The 21,355-nt window shown below is 44.5% G+C and overlaps 1 protein-coding gene across 1 annotated transcript in view; it reads left to right on the forward strand.

Annotated features, from left to right (window-relative positions):
* FBN2 (fibrillin 2) overlaps positions 1-21,355 on the forward strand; it is a 341,314-nt gene that overhangs the window by 214,887 nt on the left and 105,072 nt on the right. The window contains exons 40-41 of the mRNA XM_068246690.1: positions 2,871-2,996; positions 5,894-6,046. Coding sequence (XP_068102791.1) covers positions 2,871-2,996; positions 5,894-6,046 — 279 coding nt within the window. The remainder of the gene's footprint in view (positions 1-2,870; positions 2,997-5,893; positions 6,047-21,355) is intronic.

The raw sequence follows: 21,355 nt of genomic DNA on the forward strand, positions 1-21,355 counted from the left end.
CAGGGTTTCCTTGGGTTTTCATAGCTTCAGTGTAAGCCAGTCTTGCTGTCGCTTTAGCCCCCGATCGTGTTTCTTGTTATAAAGATACTTTGCTGGTCTTTGCATCATATATTGGTTCATTGCCAATATATATGCATACCAGCACGTTTATTATTTTCCTTGTATTTGTGTTACGTTGATACATCAGTGTCGCTGATGTATACGTACACGAACTGTTTATTTCCTGTGTTCAGTTAGTCAGTTTTCCAGCACGTTTTGGTAGTTTGCGCGTACCGTGAACACCCGTGCTGAGCTAGTTATCCTGTTCCTGGTCCTGTTTGTGGATTGCGTTCATCTCTGCGAAGAGATAACGAATCCTTCTGAATCCTGTTCTGTCACTGTTTGTGGATTGCGTTCATCTCTGCGAAGAGATAGCGAATCCTTCTGAATCCTGTTCTGTTACCGTTTGTGGATTGCGTTCATCTCTGCGAAGAGATAGCGAATCCTTCTGAGTCCTGTTCCCTGTGTTACTCCATTCCTAGTCAGCGTTCCTGCTTATGTCATATATCGGTTCATTGCCGATATATACATATGTTAGTCAGACGTTACAAATAGTTTCATTGATAGCTGTAATTGTAATACGCTAGGAAAACATACTTATTGTATATTTATCTGTGTTACGTTCATCTATCTTAATCCTGCTATTTTCTGACTATCCTGTCCTGTCTTTGTGAGGCACGCCATCGCCGCATCGCATTGGCTGCCTCATTCCAGTCTGTCTGGTTTTGGACGCTTGCTGTCGCTAAGTAGCCGCTAGCTAGCAAGCGTTCATTCTGTCTACCTGTCCTGATCTCCTCAGTTCTAGTTTATGCGCTCAGCGCTACTTTGCGCTGAGACGTTATAACGAAAGCATTGTTTGTGGCTGTCGGATCTGCACCGGCTCTGTGCGCCACAATCTCCTATTGGAGTCAGTCCTCCCCTCCACTATACTAGGGATAGCCTGTTTCCTTGTGCTAGTGTGTGTACCTCCTCCACGCCAGCTCATGCGTTGCATGCTGACTGTGGAGAATACGCCACCAAGCCTTACAAGGTCTAAAGTCCCAGAGCAGATAAAATGGGAGTCATTTGGGTGCAGGAGTGAGCCACTGTAGTCAACTTGTGGCTACGTGATTTGAGAGGCTTTACAGCCATTGTAGTTAGCAGCGCTACAGCAACTCGTGTAAATTGTTCCAGCCAGTTGATATCAGAGGCTTTACAGCCGCAGTAATTAGCCACTTTTCAGCCACTCCAGTAAAGTCCGTCGAGTTGCAGTTTTGATCGGCTGTATAGCAGCTTATTGGGCTTTGTCCTGGGAGCACCAGATAAAGGAGGGTTAGTGTGAAAATTAGGTTACGGGGACTCGGGGAGGACAGTACAATATCAGTATAATTACTGATAATCTACTATTGGGAATACAGCTAGTTGGCATTACTTAACTCCTATTTTACCAAGTGCCCCTATTAAATGTAAGCCTAAAGTCCACCCTGCAGAAGAAACACTACTAACAAGTCTGGAATTATTATTATTGATTTATTTGATTATTTTGGAATACCAAAATAGTTCATTTTGGCACAATTTAATACATAAGCATTTGTTTACAGTATAAGTAATTTTTTTTGCACAAAATAAATGCAGCTGTTATTGAAGAACAAGTGAGCACAGAATAATTTTAATTAAAACATGCCTTTAATGCGCAAACAAATCCAAAATGGAATAAGGCAAATTCTATTAGTAGTCCAGATGACAAGCATATAGAAGCACTGTGATGCAATAAATCTCCTTTTCATGGACTGTGTGCTAGTAATTACATACAGCCTGTTATCTCTCTTGAGCACACCATTTTTGGGGATTTGCACTTGGCTTAACCCTCGCTTTGGCAATGCAGTAACAGCTTGTATACCTGTGCTCATGCCAATCTAGCTTTGCCTATGTACAGTAGATATGCCCCAAAAGGTTTCAGGATAGAGGGAATAGATTGAGCATCAAAACTGTAACTAAACATAAACAGAGACAAAGAACATAATTTATGGTTTGGTGACCAGCATCAAGGTTAGGATTAAGCATCTGTTTGATAGTCAGGAAACATGATTGGGGAGGATTAGCTTTATTAGTAAGTGTTTAAGGTTAGCAGATAGCAAAAGGGTTCTTGTTAAAATGGAGGTTAAAGTTAGGTATTGGAAAGTGAATTCTCAAATGGAAGTTAAGGTTAAGCATTAGAAGGATATTTAAGTTAAAAGCTTGTACACACGGCGGATTTTTCTAAACGACCGGTCGTTTGGACGTTTGAACGTCCGGTCGTTTGAACGTCAAATCGGGCGTGTGTACCGTCGGTCGTTCAGCTGATAAGACTGGATTTGAACAATCCTCCAAGTGGATCGTTGAAATCCAGTCTTATCAGCTGAACGACCGACTGTACACACGCCCGATTTGACATCCAAACAACTGGACGTTCAAACGTCCAAACGACCGGTCGTTTGGAAAAATCCGACGTGTGAATGTACCTTTAGAGGGTAGGTAAATGTTATATATGAGATAGGGAGATTGGTTAAAGTTTGGCAAACAACAGATGTTAAATGTGATAATCCCTATGAAATATGTGTGATGCATAACTGAGTTACATGGCTTTTATCTAGCTGAAACTCAACCATCCTACTCTAAATCCAAACAGACTCTGGTAATGGGCCTGGCCCTTTGAAAAATACATTTGAGGCTGCTAGAATACATACATGATCTAAGTTGAATTTAATTTCATACTTCATCCTCAGATATTTTTGAATGTTTTTTATAACTTAAAACTATCAACTTATATTTTCAAAATGACTGATTAACTGTTTTTGTGCACTGAAATACAGATATTGATGAATGTGTCACCAGCCCTGGAGTCTGTGGGCCAGGAACTTGCTACAACACATTGGGGAACTTCACCTGCATTTGCCCTCCAGAGTACATGCAAGTCAATGGTGGACATAACTGCATGGGTAAGTTACCACTACATTCCCATATTTTTCTTAATAAGCCACTAATTTGCACTATCTAGGTGATAGCAATTATGGAAGTGAGGCAAACAGAAAAATGTAGACACAAGACACAGAACATTCATTTTACACTTTTCTCCTGCTGGGCTCAACGCCCTAGATGTGCTCTATAGGCACTGGCAGTAGCAGTGTTAGGGAGTCTTGCCCAAGGTCTCCTACTGATTAAGTGGTGGCTTTCTGAATAGGAAGGCCCAACATTCTAACCCAGGTCTCCTGCGTCAGCAGCAGGGCCCTTAACCAGTACACTATCCAGCCACTGGTAGAAATAGAGCATTTCTTTGGTTGTTTGGATATTTGATTTTCCACATTATTCACTAATCATTTACAGAAACATGTATGAAGTGTTATTTTGCAGGCACTTCTTCCACATATGTGAACTGACAGTTACATAATCAGTACAAGCTCTGAATGCATTAGAACAATGGATAGGGCAGAGCAGGGAGGGGGCAGCTGCAGGAGGTCACATGGGCATGATTATGACATACTAATGAAATGTTGTCTGACATTTAATAACAATAGCATTTGAGCCTGCAAATGTGCTTGGAAGTCTGGCAGCCAGAGGCCGTCATAGTGGAGGTACGTAGTGCTGCCAACATGAAAGATGTGTTATAAGACACCTCATTTATGGCCCTGTGTCTGCAACAGGCTTGTGTTTTGAAAGTCCATGTCAGAACACAAATATTTCCATACATAAGACCTAGTGGTATGTTTTAACACAAAAAGTACTGCAGATTCTAAGGCTTTTCAGGAAGTTTTGAAATATGGATGACTAATACTGTGGTGACATAGGAATTATAGTATGAGGAGCTCATTATTGAACATTTCACAAGGAAACTGTGAAGGATACCCAAGGGGTTACTTTCCCCATCTTTTCTTAAAAAATGTTAGGCAAAATTTAAAGAACCTCAGCTAATGTGAAGCCAGTGGATACATGCATAATTCTAAAAACACAGAGATTGTTGGTTCCATGTATTCATAGTTGATAGCATTTAATGCTACCTATGGTAGCATTAAATTATACAAACAATGAGTACATCCACATTGGGACACATATCTAGTTGGACAAAAAACTTGAGTGACCTCCCCGATGATCCCTTCAGGATCCCTCCCATAGACCCTGGAGTTTATGGGATGCATAAAATATCAGGGAAAGGGGTGGGTCCACAGAATAATACCACTTTGCTTCTCCATCCAACTTGTCCAACAAAAAGATTAAATTAAATGCTAATTCACTCCATCCACCACTATATATATATATATATATATATATATATATATATATATATAATTTTTTTTCTTTTAAACGCCTTTTATACTTGCATTGTATACATAGTTGCATTGAACATGATTCCCTAAGGTTTTCTTAGGTGGGGTACATTGGAAACAATGGAGAACAATCTTGACTTGGATTTATCAAAAAATCATCTAATCATTTTTTTGTGTGTAATACGGATACTTACTAAAACATTAGTAGCAAAGAAAATATTGTCATGCTTTTATTTTCAGTTATATAGTGTTTGTTTGTTTTTTATAACATTGCATCATTTTCTAATATTTGCATTTTACACGCTACTCAGCATTTCAAATGATTTTACAGAGCAGGCCAGTGAACTTTTGAACAGTCCTCTGCAGGAAAAAAACAATACAGTGACTGACACTTTGAAAGTCGTGGAGCTCAGTGGCTCTTTTGCATAGATAACAGCTGGAGTTTCTTAACTCTTCCTGTACTGGAAACCATATTAGACTTATGTCTCTGCTTCCAATGTTTTGTTTCTTAGCTGTACTACACATACAAATCATGATATCATTTTTTTTTTTTTTGCTTCAGTGTCTCTTTAAGAAAGGTAAAATAAAAGTTTGCTAAATTAACCCCATGGATTCATTTTCAAAAAATAAAGAACAATGAAAAATAACTGAAACTGAAAATCCTATGAAAAACTCATCCTTTTTAATAAAAATTCCCTCTTAAAAAATGCTGTGAGCTTGTATCAGTGCTGCACAAATGTTTTTGCAATTTAATGTTATTACACATGAATCTTCCAGCCAACTACGCAGCCAACTATGAATCTGCAAAGCCAGCTGTAAGCACAAACTGCATTTCATTTTTAGCCTGGAATATATACTCTGCATTTCAGTACACTCGGGCCCGTGTATTTCCACCTCCTGTATGAGTAATCAACTGCACAAAGCAGGAAGACTTTTATGAATGTATTTTTTTCACACCTGAAAGACTGTGTTAGAAGGTTAGTAGCATGGCTGGGTGATTGTGTGCTCAGAATCAATTAACAGCATTAAAGAAAAGTCTTATCCTAGTAATGTGTACAGCTAAAATGAAGGAATTAATAATATGTAAAAAAAAAAACACTTTAGTTCCACTTTAACACTGTACATTTATAGGATGAGATTTAGACAGTTACATAACTTAGAGATGATGAACAGCTACATTGCTAATTTCTTGTACCCATTGCTTCAACTTATTGCATAGCATATTTCATTTGACTGTAATCTATTCCCAACAGTTCTTGCTTAAACCATAGGCTGAAGTATTAGTTTCTTGCTTATAGTAAAGGAAAAAACCCAAGTTAAGCTTATCAGAGAGAGAAAAAATCATTCCATCTTGATCATTGAGAATTATGTTCCGATTAAATACAAACCTTGCAACCATTAGAAAGCAGATGGATTGTGTTACTGTGTCTCTAAACAGCGCACGAGAGCCAAAACTAAAGTAATGTGAGCTTTTTCTATTACATTATTAATATCTCTGGCTTATTTAGATTAACTAACCTTATCCAAAGACTGTTATTAATTCACTTCTGCCAAAATGTGTTGTAATCCCACAGATATGAGGAAAAGCTACTGCTACCGAACTTATAATGGAACTCAATGTGATAACGAGCTCCCCTTCAATGTCACCAAGAAGCTGTGCTGCTGTACTAATAACATTGGTAAAGCCTGGGGCAAGCCTTGCGAGCAATGTCCAATTCCAGGAACAGGTACGGAACCTACTTACATTGTTTTCCCTAAAATCTCAACAGTATTGAAATGTCAGCTATGCTAGAGAACATCATCAAAGAGGAGCTTTAAAATAGAAGTAGGGGGGGAAATCATTCAAGACATTGCAAAATAATAAGTTAAAAATAGATAATAGATAAAGAAATGATTGCACATTTGTCCATGTTGTTTGAACTACTATAAACCGGCAGGTCATCATTTTTACTGTTAGCAAGCATGGCAAAAGGACGACGGCCCCAACTGCCCTTATCTATAAACTCACCCACTAACAATGTGAAAGGCATATATATATGTATGTATATATATATATATATATATATATATATATATATATATATATATATTTTTTTTTTATATAAAAAACGCAGGAAGAAGTGAAGGCAAGACTAAATAAATTAAAAATAGACAAGGCACCTGGCCCGGATGGCATGCATCCTCGTGTCCTAAGGGAATTAAGTTCAGTTATGGATGAACCCCTTTATCTTATCTTTTGTGACTCTCTTGCAACTGGCAGAGTCCCAGTGGATTGGCGTACAGCCCACCTTTTCCCATTATTTAAGAAGGGCAAAAAATCAGATCCAGGAAATTATAGACCTGTAAGCTTAACATCAGTTGTATGCAAACTATTTGAGGGGTTACTAAGAGATACTATACATGACTTCATAGTAGAAAATAATCTTATTTCTCAGCATCAACATGGGTTTACTAAAGACAGGTCCTGTTTGACTAACATGCTCAGCTTTTATGAGGTAGTGAACGCTAATGTGGATATTGGGAATGCTGTAGATGTGATATACTTGGACTTTGCAAAGGCCGTCGACACTGTTCCCCACAAAAGTCTGGAGCAAAAGTTGAGGATGCAAGGACTGGGGAAGAGTCTGTGTTCATGGATAGGGAACTGGCTAATGGACAGAAAACAAAGAGTTGTGGTCAACGGATCGTACTCAAAATGGGAGACTGTTAGCAGTGGGGTCCCACGGGGGTCTGTACCGGGTCCAGTGCTCTTCAATTTATTTATTAATGACCTAGTAGATGCAGTAGTAAGCAATGTTGCTATTTTTGCAGATGACACAAAATTGTGCAGAATCATCAACTCACAGGAAGATAGGGACATACTCAACAGGATCTGGATAGGATGGTTATATGGGCAAATAAATGGCAGATGAAATTCAATGTTGAAAAATGTAAAGTCATGCATTTTGGTCGTACCATTGGTCTAGCACCATACAAAATAAATGAGATACAGTTGGGGACATCAAACTTGGAGAAGGACTTAATGAGTACTCATTATCGACAACAAGTTAAATAATCGTACTCAATGCCAAGCCGCTGCAGCTAAAGCTAACAAAATTTTGGGATGCATTAAAAGGGAAATAAAAACGTGAGATTCTAGCATAATATTGCCCCTGTTTAACTCTCTAGTAAGGCCACATCTGGAATATGGAATTCAGTTCTGGGTACCACATTACAGGAAAGATATTGCAGTTTTAGAGCAGGTTCAGATAAGAACAACAGAATTGATACGTGGGATGGAAGGTCTCAATTACCAAGAAAGGTTAGATAAACTGGGTTTATTTAGTCTAGAGAAAAGACGCCTTGGAGGGGATCTAATTAACATGTATAAATACGTCAGAGGGCAATATAAAAGCTTGGCGGATGAGCTTTTTGTCCCTAGGCCTTCTCAAAGGACTAAAGGACATGATCTGCGCATGGAGGAAAAACGTTTTAGCCATTTATTTAGGAATGGGTTCTTTACAGTAAGAGTGATTAAGATGTGGAATGCATTGCCACAGGACGTAGTTGTAACAAATTCTATACCTGCATTTAAAGGGGGCTTAGATGCTTTCCTTGCAATGAAAGACATCCATGGCTACAATTACTAGGAATGCCCAATGATGTTGATCCAGGGATTTTATCTGATTGCCATCTAGAGTCGGGAAGGATTTTTTTCCCTTTTGGGGCTAATTGGACCATGCGTTGTAAGGGTTTTTCGCCTTCCTCTGGATCAACAGGGATATGTGAGGGAGCAGGCTGGTGTTGTACTTTGTTCTCTGGTTGAACTCGATGGGCGTATGTCTTTTTTCAACCCAAGTAACTATGTAACTATATATATATATATCTATAGAGAGAGAGAGAGAGAGAGATACTGTTTGGTTAGCAGCTGGCAACAGATGATATTTCCAACAATGTACACAGGCCGGAAACTGTCAGGGCCATGGCAATAACATCACATGTGGGAGGGGCTTCACCCCAACAGAGACATCCCTGATGAACTATTAGAGACAAGGGACAGTTTTTTAGTGGGAAAGGGGGTCTCAGCTACTGATTGGAGTGCAGTTAAATTTTGCTATTCACCACAGTCGTCAGGAAATTATGCAAAATGTACGCAGTTACGTAAAATTACGAATGATTACAATTAAAGATGGAATAAATTATGATTTTTCCTGAAATTTTGCATCATAATTGCAAAATTCGATGCGAGATTACCCCTACTCTGTGCTCATCACTAGCTGCTACAATGACAGTAATTGCAGCTGTCTCCTCATGCTATGCAGTGTTCATGAGGGACCATTGGGCAGTTTTATACCACTGAAGGAGGGTCTTCTTTAGATGCAGGATTGGTACATAGCAGTGAAGTTTCGGAGCTCACTCTAGCTTGATCACAGCTTAAAAAAACAGAGCTAGGCTGAGTTCAATAACTTTACTGCAATTTACCTTTACTGATCGCACCAGCCATTACCTACTGCACTGTAATGATTGGTGTCAGCACGCAGAGAGAATCTGATTATTGGTGATCTGCAGTATCGCCAATAATACAAGTGCGACTAACCTCTGGACACCTAAGACAGTAGATAAATGATAACAACAGTAATGATAGTACCAGAGCGTGGAAATATCCACCACATGGCGATTCCTCAGAGGTGTGGTTACCTCTGAATGGGAACCCCGTGTGTGAGATCCTCAGGCCAGGCAAAGAGAGGAATCTCGGCCTCAGGCAGTAATAGTCTGCTAGGGCAGGCGTCTCGGAGAGGCAAGCCTCAGAGATAGCCTTACAGTGGGAGACGTTCCACTGCAGGGAGAAAGGTCAGGCGAGCAAAGGTTCGGCAACAGAGAAGGCGGCACAGTACAGAAACAGAAGGCTGATTCAGAGTCGTTTAACAGGCAGGGTCGGCAACTTGAAGCAGATAGGCAGAAGTACAAGAACGATAAGAGTAAGAGAAGTCAGGGCAAGCCAAGGTCAAAACACAGGTAAATATACACAATACAATCCTAATCTGAGGTGTGACGTCCTTGGTGATAACACCTGGGAAACTGAGCTAAGGTCTGAGCGCTAACACAAGTGTAATTACGACAGCAGACAGTGAGCAATTGACAACTGTGGGCTTAAATGCAAAATCCCTGTTCCACCAGCCCGCCCAGGGGGCTGGAACTGAAGTCTGCAAGTGATTGGCTGACTGAGGTCAGCTGATCACCAGATCAGCTGACCCGTCTTCTAAGACAATAAATGTCCTGCCGCCTCCCCGGTCCCCAGGTCCCCAGGCAGCGCACGCCCGCGTACGGAAGCCCGCCGGCTGGATTGCGGGGCCTGCCGCCATACTGACAGGCGCAGCGGTGACTGCCCCGCTCTGTGCCGGCGGCTCCGTATACGAGTCGGAAGCCGCCGGCTGGGAAGCGGAGGCCGCCACCATGCTGCCCTGCGTGGCGGCGGCCCCGCTATTCCTCACATGCACATTATGAGTTTGAAGCACTGCCAGACTGGCTTGAGCACATCTTTTCTTTTTTATTGGAGTCCGTTCCTTTTCTCTTCTTCTGCCTAAACATTTTACAGGCTATAGGCATACTGTACATTCCTATTTATGTTTAAAAATTGTTAGGAATAGTCCCAGTACTAGAGATGGCCCGAACAATTTGCCGAACTTTTCCGGAAGTTCGATTCGCCCCTATAGTGCATCATTAGGGTCAACTTTGATTTTCACTCACTCGTGTGCCTGCAGTAATTAGAGAAGGGAAAGCTGCTGTGCAGAGACCTATAGGGAAAGCTTAGTTAGGCTGTTGTAGGCTTCTTAGCTTGCTCCTTGCTGATTCTTATTACTAAAAAAGCACCCCTCAACAGGTCTTTTGAGAGCTAATCTTGTTCTTGTGATCTATTTTTTGTGTGTGTGTGTGTGTCTGTCCCACAGACACTTGTGTTGCATAGACAGCCTTGGTAATTCCTACTGTGTGTGCCACTGCCAGGCCCAGCACATTCAGTGACTACCTGTGTGTGTGACAGGTGCACATTGTAATACCCATCACTGCATATACCTACCTGTTGTTCACAGTGCACCCACCTACCTAAGTGAACGCATGCAGTGTCACTGTGCCTGTCTGGTACCTGTCTGTGTGTGACAGGTGCACATTATAATACCCATCACTGCATATACCTACCTGTTGTTCACAGTGCACCCACCTACCTATGTGAGCGCACACAGTGTCACTGTGCCTGTCCGGTACCAGTCTGTGTGTGACAGGTGCACATTATAATACCCATCAGTGCATATACCTACCTGTTGTTCGCTTCAATGCACCCACCTACCTATGTGAGCGCACGCAGTGTCACTGTGCCTGTCTGGTACCTGTCTGTGTGTGACAGGTGCACATTGTAATACCCATTACTGCATATACCTGCCTGTTGTTCACTTCAGTGCACCCACCTTCTTACGTGAGCGCACGCAGTGTGATATTTAATACCATCAGTCACTGTACCTGTTCACGTTACGTGTGTGTGAGACAGGTGCACATTTGTAATACCCATCACTGCATATACCTACCTGTTGTGTTCTGTGCACCCACCTACCTACGTGAGTGCACACAGTGTGATATACTACTCCATGCATACCTGTTAACTGTACCTGTGTGACTGCACATTGCATTAGTCAAGTCAGTGCATACCTTTTCACCTCCCCCGATATGGACAAAATGGAAAAAACAGATAGAGGCAGAGCTAGAGGCAGACCCAGAGGAAGGCCACCCGGCAAGTATGTGCGAGGTTGTGCTGATGTGATTTCGTGCGGCCCTGGACCAAAGTACAGTGCTCAGAAGAAGGCACGTCCCATCAACTCCCAAGATTGTGAGGACATGGTTGACTATTTAACACAGAACACCTCATCTTCCACAGCCACCAGCGCTACTACAAGCACCACATCTGCTGCATTTGACAGTTTGCAGGAGTTATTTGGTAGTGAAATCACTGATGCACAGCCATTATTGTTACAGCCAGATGAAGGTGCTAAGCAAGTTACACCACCTCATATGTCTGAGTTTGGAGACACTATGGACGTAACGAATTAGGAGGAGGATGATGAAGTACTTGCTGTTGTTGGTCTGAGGCAAGTGAAGCTGGGCAGGATAATCATGATGATGACAATGATACGGATGCCACGTGGGTTCCTAAGAGACGAGATGACCAAGGGGACAGTTCAGAGGGGGAGTCAGAGAGGAGTAGGAGGAGACGAGTTGCTGAAAGAAGCAGGGAAAGCTCACCATCAGAAACAGCTGGTGGCAGTGTTAAGCGCCATGTATCACCACCTATGGACAGCCAGCCAACATGCCCTTCAACGTCAGCTGCTGATGCCACCATAGTGCCATCACTCCAGGGGGCTCAGTGGTTTGGAAATTATTTAATGTGTCTGCCTCAGATCAGAGCAATGCCATCTGATCTCTCTGCCGCCAAAAATTGAGCCGTGGAAAGGCCAACACCAACGTAGGGACAACTGCCTTACGAAGGCACATGCAGAAAAGGCACAAACTGCAATGGGAAGAGCACCTGAGCAAAAGCAGCACACAAAAGAAAGGCCACCCTCCTTCTCCTCTTCCTCCTTCAGGTGCAGCATCTTCAGCCGCTTTCTCCCTTACACCTTCACTGCCACCCTCCTCCACTCCGCCTCTGACCTTGAGCGGTTCCTGCTCCTTACCCACAGCAGCCAGGTGTCTGTGAAGGAAATCTTTGAGTGGAAGAAGCCAATTTCTGCCAGTCACCCCCTTGCCCAGCGTCTGACAACTGGCTTGGCGGAACTGTTATCTCGTCAGCTGTTACCATACCAGCTGGTGGGCTCTGAGGCCTTTCATAAATTTGTGGCCATTGGGACACCACAGTGGAAGATACCAGGCCACATATATTTCTCTAAAAAGGTGATACCCAAACTGTACCATGAAGTCGAGAGGCAAGTGGTGTCATCTCTGGCACACAGCGTTGGGTCAAGGGTCCACCGGACCACGGATGCCTGGTCTACCAAGCATGGTCAGGGAAGGTACATTACTTACACAGCCCATTGGGTCAACCTGGTGACCGCTGACAAGCAGGGAGTATGTAGCTGTGCAGTGGACCAACTTGTAACACTTCCACGGCTTGCAGGCAGGCCTCCTGCCACCTCCTCTCCTCCTGCTACATCCTCTTTGCTGTCGTCATCCTCCTCCTCCTTGGCTGAGTGGCAGTTCAACTCTACTGATGCTGCAATCTCCTCTCCAGCTACACAGCCCCAGCTCCCCAGGGCCTATGCTGCATGCCAGGTACGACAGTGTCACGCCATATTAGACATGTCTTGCCTCAAAGCGGAGAGTCACACTGGAGCAGCTCTCCTGGCTGTTCTTAACAAACAGTTGGATCAGTGGCTGACCCCGCACCAGCTGGAGATCGGCAACGTGGTGTGTAACAACGACAGCAATCTCATTTCCGCTTTGAATTGGGGAAAGCTGACACATGTACCCTGCATGGCACATGTGCTGAATCTAGTCATTCAAAGATTTGTGTCACAGTACCCAGGCTTAGAGGACACCCTGAAGCAGGCCAGGAAGTTGTGTGGGCATTTCAGGTGGTCTTACATGGCCATGGCACGCTTTGCCGATATTCAACGGAGAAACAAGTTGCCGGTGAGACACCTGATTTGCGATAGCCTGCTAGAACAGGAGAAAGCCGTCACCCAGTACCTCTACAACTACAGTAGACGGACACAGTCTAAGGAGATGGGGATGTTCTGGCTCAACAACTGGACACTCATGCGAAATGCATGCAGGCTCATGCGGCTGTTTGAGGAGGTGACCAACCTGGTGAGTAGCAGTGAAGGCACCATTAGTGACTTGATCCCATACGCTTACTTCCTGGAGCATGCCGTGCGTAGAATGGTGGATCAAGCTGTGGAGGAGTGTGAACAGGAACAGTTACAGGAGGAAGCGTTGTGGGATCAATTCTCATCAGAACCAGATGTTTACTCAACACCTGCGGCAGCACAGAGGGGGGAGGAGAAGGAGGAGGAAGAGTCATGTGGGGAAGAGGAGTCAGACTCGGATGATGAGGAAGGTGTTTCTTTGGAGAAGGAGGAGGAGGCGGCAGAAGAACAACCGCAGCAGGCATCGCAGGGGGCTTGTGCTGCTCAACGTTCCTGTGGTATTGTTCGTGGCTGGGGGGAGGAGGAGGACTTACCTGATGTCATTGAGGAAGAGCAAGAGGAGATGGATAGTACATCTGCATCCAACTTTGTGCAGATGGCGTCTTTCATGCTGTCCAGCCTGTTGAGGGACCCCCGTATAAAAAAACTCACGGGGAATGAGCTGTACTGGGTGGCCACGCTACTAGACCCTCGGTATAGGCACAAAGTGGCGGAGATGTTTCCAAATCACCAGAAGGCCGAAAGGATGCGGCACTTGCAGAACAAGTTGGCAGCTATGCTTTACAACGTGTTTAAGGGTGATGTCACAGCACAACGCAATAAAGGTACCACTGCCAGTAATCCTTCTCCCATGTCCACGTAGGCAAGGACAGGACGCTCCAGCGATCTCATGGTGATGTCGGACATGCGGACATTCTTTAGTCCAACGCCTCGCCTTAGCCCTTCTGGATCCACTCTCCACCAATGCCTGGACTGGCAGGTAGCCGACTACCTGGCATTAAGTATGGATGTAGACACTGTGAGCAGCGATGAACACTTGGACTACCAGGTGCGCAGGCTTGACCTGTGGCCAGAGCTGTCCCAATTTGCCATCCAACTTCTGTCTTGCCCTGCCTCAAGTGTCCTGTCTGAAAGGACCTTCAGCACAGCTGGGGGCATTGTCACTGAGAAGAGAAGTCGGCTAAGTCACAAAAGTGTTCAGTACCTCACCTTTATCAAAATGAACGAAACGAAGCATGGATCACGAAGGGCTACTGCCCGCCCGAAGACTAAGTCAGTCCCCACACACAGCATCTCTGCCTGCATGCTGTGTGACTGCCTGCCCCAAGACTAAGTCGCTCCCCACACAGTATCTCTGCCTGCAGGCCGCTTGACTGCCTTCTCCGCCACCACCTGCAGGGTCCAGGACACCAGGCGGATTGCTAGCAGCGGCCGCTATAATAATTTTTCTGGTGTGTCTACATGCCTGCCTAATTTTTCTGGCTGCACTGCAGCTGCAACAACAAAACAAAAGGCATGTACATGTGCCAATTCCCCTTCGTGATCATTACCATGCCGCGGTGAAGGGGCTTGTGTATCACAATGAAGCAATGACCGATGGCTATATGAGTGTCTCAGGGAGGCACACCCAAGATAATAAGGTTGTTGCTTCATTGTGGACAGACCAAATGTTATCAGCTGGACAGTCACTGTTGTTCTATCATTGAGCTACCACAGCCCGGCGACCATATGAGCTTGAAAACTGCCACGGCCTGCATTCTCGCCATGGTGCGCACCAGTCCACCACGGCTGTCACTACAGAAATAGCTGTATGCGGTGCGTTACACAGTGAGTTTGGTGTGTCTGTGTGAAGCAGTACTCTAATTACACTCCCTGATTGATGTATACACATGCAAGATGTTTTAAAGCACTTTAGGCTTGTAATTTAGCAATCAATGTGATTTCAGCCCTTAAAACGCTGCTTTGCGTCAAATCCAGATTTTTCCCCGGACTTTTGGCGTCTATCCCACTCATCCATGCAAAAACTCAGATGTTAGACCCCTTGAAACATCTTTTCCATCACTTTTGTGGCCAGCATAAGTGTTTCTAGTTTTCAAAGTTCGTCTCCCCATTGAAGTCTATTGCGGTTCGGAGGTTCGGGCCATCTCTACCCAGTACCTGAAAGCAGTTTACATAAGCATTCTGGAATTCAAGCGTTAATTGTTTTCAGATCTGCTAAGGCATTTAGTAAGTTCATAGTCAGTGGATGTCACATGCTGGTGGCTTTTGTTTCCAAAAAAACATATTTCTCATTTTCTATGTATTAGTGTAATGGGTGGCCCAGAGCCCTGCTCCATTAATTCCACTGCAGATGTGTCCCTTTGCTTGTTCACAATAGCATCCACAGATGCTATTGGCTGCTAAAGCAATCAAGCACCTCCCAAAGGATCAGAAGTCACTTGGCACTAAAGAGCTAGAAAACCTCCCCATTCCCTGTCTCCATGCATGAACAGAAGCCTGGACTTAACAGAAGGCAGTTCTCCGGCTGAACAGTGTGAAGGCACATGTGTATGGCATACCTCAGTCGCAATGAAAATTAGAAACAGGCAGACTGTGAATGCAAGGGGAAAGCACAGTGCATTAGGGTGCGAAGTGAGCATGGCTAAATGGTCAGAGATTAAAGGCTGTAGCTATAGCACAAAAATGTATACACAACATATATTGAAAATTTCAGAAGTTCAGAAATCTAGTATATTGTGCTACCTGACATAGTAAAGTGTTTCATTCCAGAGGAACTTCTGTGTACTCTTTGCTAGTGCTCACCAGACTAGAGTGTCCTCCTCATTAAGGTGGGGACCATTAATGTGTCCTAAATAGAGCTCTCTTCATTAGTGGCCCTCATAATAATGCTCCTGTGATCATGGTGCACTCATTTGTGCCCCCTCCATTGTGGTTCACTTCATTATAATGTCTTCCATTTTATTGCATTCTATTTAAATGCCTCCAGTTTTCGTGCCATCCATTTTAGTTTCTTTATTTATTTTCATTTATTATCCGTTGTGATCAACTGCCCCTCCAGACCTAACTCACATGGCAGTTATCTGCTACTGCCTCCATGGACATTGCTACCTGATTTCTGTGAAAGCCTTAAGGTGCGTACACACGGCATAATTTTATAAACGACGTGTCCTTCAGACCCTCCCGTGGCAGATCAGTCAACCGACAGCTTGTACACTTGTGCTACTGTAGGCAGAACGACTGCACCACGGGAGGGTCTGACGGACCCGTTCTTTGTAAAAATACGGCGTGTGTACGCACTTTCAAGGCCTAGTGGTAGGTTGAGGATAAACTAAACAACTGGAGAAGGTAATCTATAAGTAACAGCAATTTAGAATGCCACTGCTCCCAAATGGAAAACGACCTTTGTTACAGGTCACAAGAGCCCCTGCCCTGTCTGTGCTCAAGAATGCCTAGGGTGTCATTGTTCTGTTTTGTGTCTTAGAACTTTGCATTGTGGGTAAGACTGTATATTAAGTTCCCAGCATATTGATATTGTCCACTTGCATAACATTTGAGCCTCCAGTTGTGTGCAATTACCAAACATGCATCTAGTCTGTTCTCTGCAATTGGTCAGTGTGACCCAAGTCTTTATTTAAAAAGAGTAAGAAGCTGCACACCTCATTACATTAGTGTGCCACTGCCATTAGTGTAGCCCCTAGCAACAAGTATATCACAAGATAAATTTCCTGAAAAAAGGACAAAAAAATAAAAATAAAAAGACAAAATGTTATTGCCTAGTACCTATACCAAGACTGTTTTTTTCATGTTCCTCCCACAATATGGCCGATATCAAAGAACATCTGTTAGTGCAGATGATTAGGCAAAATATTTCATATTTCAGACCTTGATATCCATTGGTTCAGGTCATTTAGGTGCCGCTATTGCCAGGCATCTAATAGATGCCTGTGTTCATTTTCAGAAATCAGGCGGTCATTTGGGCACCTGATGCAACTAGTAGCCAATCGGCTACTACATAGTATTAGTGGTTATAGTAAATTGTGGGCGATTGGCTACAACTATCGGGCATGTGGGCACCTGATTTTAGGTTAGTGTTAGGCACTTACAATGGATGTTAGATTTAGGCAATAGGTGGGGGGTTAGGGTTACGCACCTATGGTGGGGGTGTTAGTGTTAAGCTGGTTTCACACTGCATATTGGCATTAGCATTGCGGTGCAGTGCACTGCTAAAAACAGGCCTTCAGGGAATACAGTGTTAGTACATGGTATTCCCTGTCTGGCATTCGGCCAAACAGGAATTGACGCGGGCTTGTGGTCACTTCCTGCTTTGGTTATGTGGAAGTGCACGGAAGCGTAATGTAAAAATACGCGTCCACGCATGCACGTTGTAATGTTGTTGTACCGCCACCACCAACATTTTTAAAATCCCTGCGTCACCATAGACTAACTTGACTTCTGGTCCGATGCAGGGCGATGCAGATACGCGTGGTAACGTAGTTATGGACCCGCGTCAGATCAGACACTTCCAGGGCACTGCACCACTATCCAGGTAATGTGACCTTCCCCATAGACTTTCATTACCCTGCGTTAGCAGTGAGGTATATTGCCGCAATGCAACACCCAAGTGTCAAAGGCCCCTGAGACATTAGTTGGGGAGTTAGGGTTAGTGTTAGGCACGTAGAGCAGAGGGTTGAGGTTAGAATAGATGATGGATAGTGCCTAGTAAAATATAGGTAATTTAAATTACTGATATTTTACTATTAGTGGTACCACTCAGAGCCCAACTGATGAGACGGCGTCGCAATATGTACTTGATATCCATAAGGTCACACACAGATAAGTAAGAAGGTTTCCACTGTATATTTGTCAGATGCCATGTTACTATATAATAGTTCCTACTGCCAGTTAAGCATGTTTCTACATATTCCAAATGTAGATCAAATGTATGTATTTCTGTTCACTATTTTCCATTCCTTTCCATACACATATACATTGAAGCTATTAACATTCCTGAGCCATGACTGCCTGGCTGGCAGTAAACTGTATGGAGGCAGGATGCTGTTAGAAGTGTACTTACAAACTGTAACATCCCTCTCTACAGGGCAGTGCAGTTTCTAGGTTAAATTTCTCCCAGGGCGAGCGTAAAAAAATGCGCCCCCCCCCCCCCCTTTCCCCTTGTGCCTACAACGAAATGGTTAAATTTTTTTTTCCAGCTCATGTATCCTTTAAAGTAAAAGTCAGGCATTAAAAAACATATATCTGCTTAACTACGGCTTCCTCCAGTTCCTGCCTATGTGTCCCTCGCCGCTGCACTTGTGCAGGCGCCACCGATATAACAGAGAGAACCCCAGGACCCCGGAAGGGAGTGAAGAATGCGATGAGGGACACAGAGCAGGGGTGCAGCTAAGGTTTTTGTGGCCCCAAGCGGACCGCAGGAAGTGGCCCTAGGCGAAAAATGGGCATGGCTATTCCACACGAAAGTGGGCGTGGCCATGACATGTGGGTCGAGCGGTAAGGGGGGATTCAAGGGGCGCTATTGGCATTGGGCATAGGGGGAGCTCGCGGCGAAAAATGGTTGTGGCCATGACATTGTATGGGTGGAGCGTAACCGTAACCCCAAAGCAGCAAATATAGCCAACTATGACCATTAAATAATAAATGCAGCAACAGTTACCCCAGACACCAGAAAATAAACGCAATTTGGCCCACATTTCAGCAGAAAACAAATGCAATTTGGCCCACATTTCAGCAGAAAACAAATGCAATTTGGGCGACATTTCAGCAGAAAACAAACGCAATTTGGGCGACATTTCAGCAGAAAACAAACGCAATTTGGCCCATATTTCATCAGATAATAAACGCAGTTTGGGCCACATTTCATCAGATAATAAACGCAGTTTGGGCCACATTTCATAAGAAAATAAACACAGTTTGGGCCACATTTCATCAGATAATAAACGCAGTTCAGGCGACATTTCATCACATAATAAACGCAGTTTGGGCCACATTTCACCACATTATAAACGCAGTTTGGGCCACATTTCATCACATAATAAACGCTGTTTGGGCCACATTTCATCAGATAATTAACGCAGTTTGGGCCACATTTCATCACATTATAAACGCAGTTTGGGCCACATTTCATCACATAATTAACGCAGTTTGGGCCACATTTCATCACATAATAAACGCAGTTTGGGCCACATTTCAGCACATTATAAATGCAGTTTGGGCCACATTTCACCACATTATAAACGCAGTTTGGGCCACATTTCATCACATTGTAAACGCAGTTTGGGCCACATTTTAGCACATAATAAACGCAGTTTGGGCCACAAAGAATGTACTCATCTGAAAGAAGTCTTCTCTTCCGGCCGGCTTCTGGCGCGCAGCTCCCCTGGACTTCTTGCTCCTCCGAGCTCCAATCTCACGCACAGTCAGGCAGAGCAGGGCTACAGGAAGATGGCGCCCAAAGCCCTGTACTGGAGACACAAATAGTCTCCAGAACAGGGCTTTGGTGGCAGCCATCTTTCCGTAGCCCTGCTCTGTGAACTGGCTTGCGTGGCGGCGGCGTCAGTGCGGGGCTTGCAAGCAACAGTGTGACGTCACACGTCACAAAATTGCACCATTGCCTCAAAAACCCTTTAGCCAGAGAACCCCCCCCCCCCCCCCCTACAGGTGTTTACAATTCCAAACCTGGCTAATGCTGGGAATACATGGGTCTTGGGGGGGGGGGGGGGGGGTCTCTAGCTAAGGGAGGTTTGCCTGGCTGTCAGTGCCACTGTCTGTAACCACCACTGAGTGGGGGGTCTCTGACTGAGGGGGTCTCGGGTGGTAGTTGCAATATCACCACAGGCCCCCTCAGCCAGACCCCCACTCAGTGCAGTTTACAGTGGCACTGACAGGCAAACAAACCCCCTTAACTAGAGAGCCCCCCCCCCCAAGTGGCACTTGCAGGTCCTCCAACACCCCCTCAGCCAGAGAGACACCCCCCCCCCAAAAAAAAAGTAATTGTGGCAGGCTGGCAGCCGCCCTAGCACCCCAGCGTCAAATTCATTATTTCAAATAATGCTGCAGGGCAGAGAGCGCCCCCCCTCCTCCTCCCCCTCCCTGATAGCGGCCAGCCGGACACATCAGAGCAGTCTTGCATCAGAGGACAGAGGGAAAGTCAGATGGCAGCAGCAGGTCACTTACTGTCTGTGACCACCTGCTGAGAGGCGCCGATGATCGGGGGGAAAGCACGCTCGCAGGACGGGTCACCAGGCAGGGGATGAGGGGAACACAGACACATGATCGGCGCTCTGCCTGGCCTGCACCGCTAGACGTCATCACGCAGTGACGTCAGAGCGGAAGGAGTGCGCCCAGGAGGAGTGTGGGAACTGGGACGGACGGTGATGATCGCACTGGCGTACTTTCATTCGCCTGTACCGCGGCACGCATCACCTGTCCTGCTCACTCAGCGGCTCCAGTCAGTGTCTTCTTGCCGGCGCCCCCCTTCCTGTCCTGCCAGTCTGCGCTCAGTGCGGTCGCCCGGCCCGCACGGTGGAAAAAACGGCCCTGCTACAGGGATTACATTCCCTAGAAACAAGCTTCACGCAAGTCCAATTAAACACAGCTCTATAATTATGTTAATGGATTTAGTGAATTAATTGTACATTGTCAGCAGGGAGTTACAGAGCAATTTGGAAGTTGTGTCACACTAAGGAAAGACGTCTGCCAGCTTTATGAAAGAGAAAAAAATATTCCCAGCTTCTTACAAATTGAAACCAATGGCAGTCTGGAAACATTTTGCATTGCAGTCCTAAAGGTACTTGATGAGACAGACACTACTTCATTCTATAGGATGAGTTTTAAGAGACGTTTATTTTATTAGTCTATAAAGAAAGGTTAAAGTGCAAACAGAAGCTCCGGTATTGCTAAGACGTGTGCTGAGGTTTTACTTGTCATGGTATTGATGGTTCAAAGGTTTAGAAAAAAGGCTTATGCTTTCAGTGTGGACACCCCAGTGTCGCCCCAGAAAAAAGCAACGTAGACCCAGGACACACAGCAGCAGCTTCACCCAATAAGCTGCTTAGATTCCCCAGTTTTGGATATATATGTCTTTGACCAGCTCAGATCTTTGTTATAAACTGTATTTTACTGTGTATCCTCCTGATAAATGATCAGTCCTGTAAAATTAATAAATTTCAGAAACAAAGATGAAAACCACATTGCAATGTTCACTGTAGAAACATTAGAGCAGTGATCTAAAGTGCCTACAGGTACCCAAGAGATTGAACCTCAAAAGCGAATTCATTCTGTAAGAATTTAGGGATTAGGGATGCGCTATAAAGATTGTGCAGGTCATAATATCACATGCTTCGGCCA

This window comes from Hyperolius riggenbachi, chromosome 1 (genome assembly GCF_040937935.1).
Source record: "Hyperolius riggenbachi isolate aHypRig1 chromosome 1, aHypRig1.pri, whole genome shotgun sequence".
In the NCBI taxonomy this organism is placed as follows: Eukaryota; Metazoa; Chordata; class Amphibia; order Anura; family Hyperoliidae; genus Hyperolius; species Hyperolius riggenbachi.